Genomic DNA, 8,859 nt, shown 5'->3' with positions numbered 1-8,859 from the left:
ATAATAATATAAAATTGTAGGGTGACAAAGTCAAGCACATAAATGGAACTGTCATCATAGGCAGTATACAAACAATGGTGACAATACCATTTATGAGATATGAGGGGTTCAGCCAGGAACTCATGATAAGTCCATAATTGGGTATGAGGAACTACATGATAGTGGTCAACCGTGAAGAGTCTCGCGTAACATATCGTATTCAACTACATTCCAAGAAAAGACTAAACCAAAGATGGGTCTTAGTTCAGGTCTACAGACACTTTTTCTATTTTATTGTACCATTAGTGTCTACTAGAAGAAGGTTTGGACCCCTAAACTAAACTTTTATATTGAAGCTCTAAACTGAAAAACAACAAATGTGAACTATATGAATTTGATGGGGTCTATTTATTAATGTACAAAAAATCCCTATACATAAATATACTAAAATGATTGCATTTCATTATTTTTATGGAATACTTAGGTTTCTGTGAGGTATCATTTATATAACAACAATGACGAGGAAGCCATAATGGAGCAGCAGTTGACGTACGGGGGGACAACACAGGCTGCATTATATATATTTTCCACCAGGTGGTGATCTCACTTATTGTGCGTAGAACGCAAAGAAAGGAAGTGATGTAAGTAAAACAGGAAGTTCCGGGTCAGAGGTGATGTAAGAAAAAAGTAGAGAGGAGACATTGCAGGAACTGGCAGCAGAGGAGGTAATAAGATATTGTTTTATATTTACACCCAGTAACCCCCCCGTCATGTCCGTCCTCTTCCTCCATTGTCACTGTGATGTCTTTTATCTCCATAAGATGCTGATAGATACATATATAGAGTATTGTAATATTCACATAGATACATCCTACATATAGAACCATTTATCCAACTGTCCATCCAGAACCTCTGGTTTATAGACCAGATACATCCTAAATATAGAACCATTTATCCAACTGTCCATCCAGAGCCTCTGTTTTATAGGCCAGATCTATCCTAAATATAGAATCATTTATCCAACTGTCCATCCAGAGCCTCTGTTTTATAGGCCAGATACATCCTAAATAGGGATGAGCTTCGTGTTCGAGTCGAACATCGGCTGTTCGCCCGTTCGGCAAATTCCGAATGTTATGGGCCGTTCGTGCCAAATTCGTGTGGCGCTCACGGCCCACAATGCACTGCGATGGCGCAGTGCATTGCTGGCTCATGATTGGCCAAGCATGCACTGTGACCGCGCATGCTTGGCCAATCACAGCTCCGGCAGCGAGAAGAGCCATGATTGGCCACAGGCAGGATGCCTGTGGCCAATCATAGCGCAGGCTGTGTAGTACACGCCCCACACTATATAAGGCTGCCAGCGCGGCAGCCTTGTGTAGTGTGTTGGCATCTGTAGCAGTTAGTGGGTGTTCTGTGTACCTTCAACACAGTACACACCGATCGTTATCGGCCGATTTTTCATTCTTGCTCTTCTGTAGTGGTTGTTGTCTGCGTGCCCTGACCGCAGTATACACCGCTATATTCACCTATATATGTAGCGATATATCTATCTTTTATAATAGAGCTGTCAGTCAGTGTTAGGAGATTGTGCGTGCTGTCTACAGTCTACACCGCTATATCCACCTATAAAGCGAAATATCTTGCTCGTTTTAAATAGAGCTTTCAGTCAGTGTTGGGAGATTGTGCGTGCTCTGAACGAAGTATACACCGCTATATCCACCTATAAAGCGAAATATCTTGCTCGTTTTAAATAGAGCTTTCAGTCAGTGTTGAGAGATTGTGCATGCTGTCTGCGTGCTCTGAACGCAGTATACACCGCTATATCCACCTATATAGCTAAATATCTTGCTCGTTTTAAATAGAGCTTTCAGTCAGTGTTAGGAGATTGTGCGTGCTCTGAACGAAGTATACACCGCTATATCCACCTATATAGCTAAATATCTTGCTCGTTTTAAATAGAGCTTTCAGTCAGTGTTAGGAGATTGTGCATGCTGTCTGCGTGCTCTGAACGCAGTATACACCGCTATATCCACTATATAGCTAACTATCTTGCTCGTTTTAAATAGAGCTTTCAGTCAGTGTTAGGAGAATGTGCATGCTGTCTGCATGCTCTGAACGCAGTATACACCGCTATATCCACCTATATAGCTAAATATCTTGCTCGTTTTAAATAGAGCTGTCAGTCAGTGTTAGGAGATTGTGCATGCTGTCTGCGTGCTCTGAACGCAGTATACACCGCTATATCCACCTATATAGCTAAATATCTTGCTCGTTTTAAATAGAGCTTTCAGTCAGTGTTAGGAGAATGTGCATGCTGTCTGCATGCTCTGAACGCAGTATACACCGCTATATCCACTATATAGCTAACTATCTTGCTCGTTTTAAATAGAGCTTGCAGTCAGCGGTAGGAGATTGTGCGTGCTGTCTGCGTGCTCTGAAAAAGACGGACGGCAAAACAAATTATACAGGGGTGATAACCCTTCCCTATGTTTTCCAAAAAGCTTAAAAATAGTTTTTTTGACTGGAGCTACACTTTAAAAATTTACCAGTTGAACATTTCAAACAGATTCAACTTAACACAACAAAACCTACACAGTCCCTGTCTTGTTTGCACCGCCTGTATACTGCTGTTCTGAGTATATAGGGCCTGGGGGCCACACGTATTTCCTTTTTTTAATATGGGTACGGGGTTCCCCTTAATATGCGTACAAGACCTAAAGGGGCTGGTAATGGGCAGGGAGGGCTACCCATGCCATTTTTCTCAATGATTTTCAACCATATTGCAGGAACCAGATATAACATTAAAACCGCAAGCAGTTTTAAATTACGTTATTTCCGTTAAATGTCATTTTGTGCAGGGACTGTTCTAAACACGGGAAACACGTGGCACTTCACAGGCATACTATAGACACCCCCCAGGCACGATATTTAACCACTTAACAACCGCCCTATAGCCAAATGACGGCTACAGGGCGGTTTCTTATCTCTGGGAGGCAGTCATATGACGTCCTCCCAGAATTCCGCTCTCGCGCGCCCCCTGGGGCACGCACACGAGAGCATCCGTGACCGCCGGGTCCACAGGCTCATAGCGGCCGTTTACCACGTGATCGCTCCGTCAAATGACGGAGTGATCACTTGTAAACAAACCGGCGTCATATTATGACGCCGGTTCCTCCCTCCCCCTCTCTGTACCGATCGGAACAGCGGAGGGGGAAGAGATCGGTGTCAGCAGCGATGTGGGCTGCATCTGCAGTGCCCACATCGCTGCTCACCGAAAATTAACCCCTCAATTCCCTGCCAATACTCTGCAATACCCTGCCATTACTCTGCATTACTCTGCAACACTCTGCAATACTCTGCATTACTCTGCAATACCCTGCAACACTCTGCAACACTCTGCAACACTCTGCAACACTCTGCAACACTCTGCAATACTCTGCAACACTCTGCATTACACTGCAATACTCTGCATTACTCTGCATTACCCTGCAATACTCTGCATTACCCTGCAACACTCTGCAATACCCTGCAACACTCTGCAATACCCTGCAACACTCTGCAATACCCGCCAACACTCTGCAATGCTCTGCAACACCCGCCAATACCCTGCAACACTCTGCAATGCTCTGCAACACCCACCAATACCCTGCAACACTCTGCAATGCTCTGCAACACTCTGCAATGCTCTGCAACACCCACCAATACCCTGCAACACTCTGCAATGCTCTGCAACACTCTGCAATGCTCTGCAACACCCACCAATACCCTGCAACACTCTGCAACACCCGCCAATACCGTGCAACACTGCAATGCTCTGCAACACCCTCCAATATCCTGCAATGCTCTGCAACGCAATACTCTGCAACGCCATACTCTGAGATACCCAGCCATACCCAGCCATAGTCGGTGATACCCTGCAATACCCAGCCATAGACACCCCCCCCTCCCGCTGCCCTCCGGTGCTTCTACCGACTCGCCAATACGATCAAATCCAGAATCTTTTTTTTATTTTTTATTTCAGGCTTCCCAGCTTAGAGGTGAGATGCGGGGTCTTATTGACCCCATATCTCACTGTAAAGAGGACCTGTCATGCCATATTCCTATTACAAGGGATGTTTACATTCCTTGTAATAGGAATAAAAGTGATCAAAAAATGTATTTTTGGGGAAAAAAATGTCAAACTAAAATAAATAAAGTAAAATGAACAATAATTTTATTTATTTATTTTAAAGCGCCCCTGTCCCCATGTGCTCGCATGCAGAAGCGAACGCATACGTAAGTCCCGCCCACATATGAAAACGGTGCTCAAACCACACATGTGAGGTATCGCTGCGAACGTTAGAGCGAGAGCAATAATTCTAGCCCGAGACCTCCTCTGTAACTCAAAACATATAACCAGTAAAAAAAAATGTAATCGTCGCCTATGGGGATTTTTAAATAGCGACGTTTGGCGCCATTCCACGAGCCTGTGCAATTTTGAAGAGTGACATATTAGGTATCGATTTACTCAGTGTAACTTCAGCTTTCACATTATGCAAAAATTGGGCTAACTTTACTGTGTTTTTTTTTTTTTAAGCACAAAACTGTTTTTTTTTCCAAAAAAAAGCATTCGAAAAATTGCTGCGCAAATACCGTGCAATATAAAAAGTTGCAACGACCACCATTGTATTCTCCAGGGTGTTTGCTAAAAAAAACATATATAATGTTTTGGGATTCTATGTAATTTTCTAGCAAATAAATTCTGATTTTTACATGTAGGAGAGAAATGTCAGAATTGTCCTGGGTGCTCCAGAACGCCTGATGGCGCTCCCTGCATGTTGGGCCTCTGCATGTGGCCACACTGTGTAAAAGTCTCACACATGTGGTATTGCCGTGCTCGGTAGTAATAGCAGAATGTGTTTGGGGGTGTAATTTGTGGTATGCATATGCTATGTGAGAAATAAACTGATAATATGACAATTTTGTGAAAAAAAAAAAAAAAAGTAAAAAAAATCTTGATTTTGCAAAGAATTGTGGGAAAAAATGACAACTTCAAAAAACTCATCATGCCTCTTACTAAATACCTTGGAATGTCTTCTTTCCAAAAAGGGGTCATTTGGGGGGTATTTGTACTTTTCTGGCATGTTAGGGTCTCAAGAACTGAAATAGGCCGTCAGTACTTCAGGTGTGATCAATTTTCAGATATTGGCGCCATAGCTTGTGGACTCTATAACTTTCACAAAGACCAAATAATATCCACCAATTTGTACTTATTTTTACCAAAGATATGTAGTGGTATAAATTTTGGACAAAATTTATGAAGAAAAAATTACTAATCTGCTAAATTTTATAACAGAAACAAAGAAAAATTCATTTTTTTACAGAATTTTCTGTATTTTTTCTTTTATAGCACAAAAAATAAAAAACCCAGCGGTGATTAAATACCACCAAAAGAAAGCTCCATTTGGGTGAAAAAAAGGACAAAAATTTCATATAGGTCCAGTGTTGCATGACTGAGTAATTGTCATTCAAAATGTGAGAGCACCGAAAGCTGAAAATTGGTCTGGTTATTAAGGGTGTTTAAGTGCCCAGTGGTCAAGTGGTTAAAGGAATATTTCACTTTTTTTTTTCACTTTAATCGTCATTAAAATCGGTGCTCCCGCCAAAACGGCCATTTAAAAAAAAAAAAATTTCCATTGACCCATGTCCCCTGGGGCAGGAGCCAGGTCCCCAAACCCTTTTTAGGACAGTATCTTGCATATTAGCCGTTAAAATTAGCACTTTTAATTTCGAACGTTCGAGTCCCATAGACTTCAATGGGGTTCTAACGTTCGTACGAATTTGGGGTCCGTTCGAAAGTTCTGGTGCGAACCGAACCAGGGGATGTTCGGCTCATCCCTAATCCTAAATATAGAACCATTTATCCAACTGTCCATCCATTTATTCAACTGTCCTGCCAGAGCCTCTGATTTATAAACTGGATACATCCTAAATATAGAGCCATTTAGCCAACTATCCATCCAAAGCCTCTGGTTTATAGACCAGATACATTGAAAATATAGAGCCAATTATCCAACTGTCTCCGCAGAGCCTCTGATTTATAGATCAGATACATCCGAAATATAGAACCATTTATCCAACTGTTCATCCAGAGCCTCTGGTTTATAGACCGGATACATCCTAAATATAGAACCATTTATCCAACTGTCCATCCATATACGGAGCAACAAGATCAAAAAGTTCCTCTTATCTTCTCAGTTGTCCCTCTCTTTGGACCACCATAAAAACTATACTATTTATTTACCGATCCAAAATCTTATACTACACTAAACCTTAATTCACCCATACTAAAAAGTGTCCCTCTGTTTTAGCTCAGCTTAGCTTTAGCTTCTAAACAAGCAGTGGAGGCCCATCCATAGGGGGCGCCCAGGCCCCCCCCCATGTAGTAAAAAAATAAAAAATAAAATATTTTTTTTTTTTAAACAGGTCCCTTTAAAAAAAAACTTTTTCTTAAATTTCTCTCCCTATGTGCACTTTATCCTGGCGCTGGGCGCAGTGCAATATAGGAAGCACCACGTCTATGCAATCACAAGATTGCAGACGAGGCGCTTCATTTGGCCAAAAAAAGAGCGCTCTGTGGCGCAGCCGATCGCGCCACAGCTTCCAGCGCGATCGACTGGCCGAGCAAGTGCATAGAGTTGCACTTGAGTGAGCGGTGGGCGGTGCTTCCAACGTCACCCAAGGATAATCAAGAAGAAGAATGCAGATATGTGTGATTTACAGAATGCGATTTACAGAATGCAGATATATACGATTTACATGTTGCAGAATGCAGATATGGGCAATTTTACAGGTTGCAGAATGCAGATTTGTGCAATTTACAGGTTGCAGAATGCAGTTATGTGCAATTTACAGAATGCAGATATGTGCAATTTACAGGTCACAGAATGCAGTTATGTGCGATTTACAGAATGCAGATATGTGCAATTTACAGGTTGCAGAATGCAGTTATGTGCGATTTACAGAATGCAGATATGTGCAATTTACAGGTCGCAGAATGCAGTTATGTGTGATTTACAGAATGCAGATATGTGTGATTTACAGGTTGCAGAATGCAAATATGTGCGATTTTACAGGTTGCAGAAAAGGTGCCTAATGTGGTTATACACAAGATAGGCAAAATTCATCTGCTCTAGTAGAGCCCTGTGTATAATGTGCAGCCTGGTATATGATGTGCAGAGCCCAGTGTATAATGTGCAGCCTGGTATATGATGTTGATTCGATAAGGGATGTGGCTTGTGAGAAGTGGGAGGGGCAAAATCTGAAGGGGCGGTGTCTTGCGCCCCCCCATCCTAAAACTTCACCAGCCGCCACTGTAAACAAGGCAGCAGAAGAAATGAACATGCCTACAGTACATAGAATATGGGATAAAGATCCTGATTTTTGTTAATTGATGGAAGTGATGCTGAAATTCTGTACTTCTCAGTTCATTGATAGAGGATTGTTGGTTCTCTTTGGCCCCTCACCCAAAACTGACTGGTTGTCCCATCTCTGTCATGTGATCCTAAGTACCAATCACAGCAAAAATTCCCCCCAGACCTATTTTGGTGGTGTATCCCAATTAGGCCTATTTCCACTCAAATCTATCTATCTACAGTCCAGATAATTTTAGTTTGTTAGTTTAGTTTTGCCTACAGAGAGGAGAGTCCTGTATAGATCAGGAGGAGGTGAGGTGGATTCTGGGAGGTCGCATGACATCACTCTTATCTCTATTAATAAAACACAGACCTGAGCGGAGAGGTGAGGAGGATTCTGGGAGGTCTGTAGTGATAATTGTTATTTTCTCTGTTTACACAGATTATAAAGTAGTGGAAAAAATATCTGGAGATCCACGAACATCCAGCAGCCCTTTAATTCTGGGACATTATCAGCGTGTGTATCATTGTGTGTGTCAGGATGTCACTGTCTATTTCTACACGGAGGAGTGGGAGTATTTAGAAGGACACAAGGATCGCTAAAAGGACGTCATGATGGAGGATCAGCCGCCCCTCACATCACCGGGTAAGAGGAGATTTTATTGTAAAGGAGAGAGCAGTACGGAGGGTCCACCTAGATCCCCCATCATCTGATAAACACATAGAAACAATGTTTTCAGTCAGTGTGTGTGTTTCCTAAAGATGGATCCAATAATGAAAACCCACCAGAGAGATGTCCCTGTCCTCTGTATTCCCGGGATTCCACACAGGAAGATCTCACCATTCCTCACCATGATCAGGTAGGTGGGAATGACCACGTAGACCTAAAATTGTGTTCTACACTATGAGAGGTCATTCTTCTACATAATCTCTTGTTCTTTTTTTTACACATCTCTACTCTATCTTCTTTGGGATTTAGAATGAAGAGCTGAAATACATCAAAGTTGAAATTGAAGAGGAAGAAAAGATGATCGTTAGTGGAGAACAGCAGTCTATGGAGAATGTCTTTCCTCCGTATTCCCAGGATTTCACACAGGAGAATCCCAGCATCTCTCAGGTAAAGAGAGTTTAGCAATAGAACTTAAACTATGAGATAACATTTATATATATATATATATATATATATATATATATTTATTATTGACAGTTTTATCAATCTTATAATTTTGGAGTTCAGGATGAAGAACTAAAGGACATCAAAGTTGAGATAAAAGAGGAAGAAGAGGAGACGATGGTGAGTGGAGATCAGCAGTCTATGGAGCAGGGGGAGATGATTATGAAAAGTGAACAGAAGGAATCGTCACTTTATATCGACACAAGTAAGTAAAAATTACTAAATGCAGAAAAAAAATCACAATTTATTTTTCTTCTATGAGTATGAAGTATGTATTTAAATAATTACAAGGAAGAGATACTATACACCATA

The 8,859-nt window shown here is 41.6% G+C and overlaps 1 protein-coding gene across 1 annotated transcript in view; it reads left to right on the top strand.

Moving 5' to 3' along the window:
- Positions 1-636: 636 nt before the first annotated feature.
- Positions 637-8,859, top strand: part of LOC143955195 (uncharacterized) — a 34,260-nt gene continuing 26,037 nt past the window's right edge. Inside the window, 5 exon segments of the mRNA XM_077465284.1 lie at positions 637-704; positions 7,816-8,019; positions 8,136-8,233; positions 8,353-8,490; positions 8,611-8,752. Coding sequence (XP_077321410.1) covers positions 7,986-8,019; positions 8,136-8,233; positions 8,353-8,490; positions 8,611-8,752 — 412 coding nt within the window. The 5' untranslated portion in view covers positions 637-704; positions 7,816-7,985.

Source organism: Lithobates pipiens, unplaced genomic scaffold (genome assembly GCF_037356315.1).
Source record: "Lithobates pipiens isolate NorthernLeopardFrog02 unplaced genomic scaffold, aLitPip1_a1.2 Scaffold_35, whole genome shotgun sequence".
Classification (NCBI taxonomy): Eukaryota; Metazoa; Chordata; class Amphibia; order Anura; family Ranidae; genus Lithobates; species Lithobates pipiens.
This window is presented reverse-complemented; position numbering and strand designations above follow the sequence as displayed.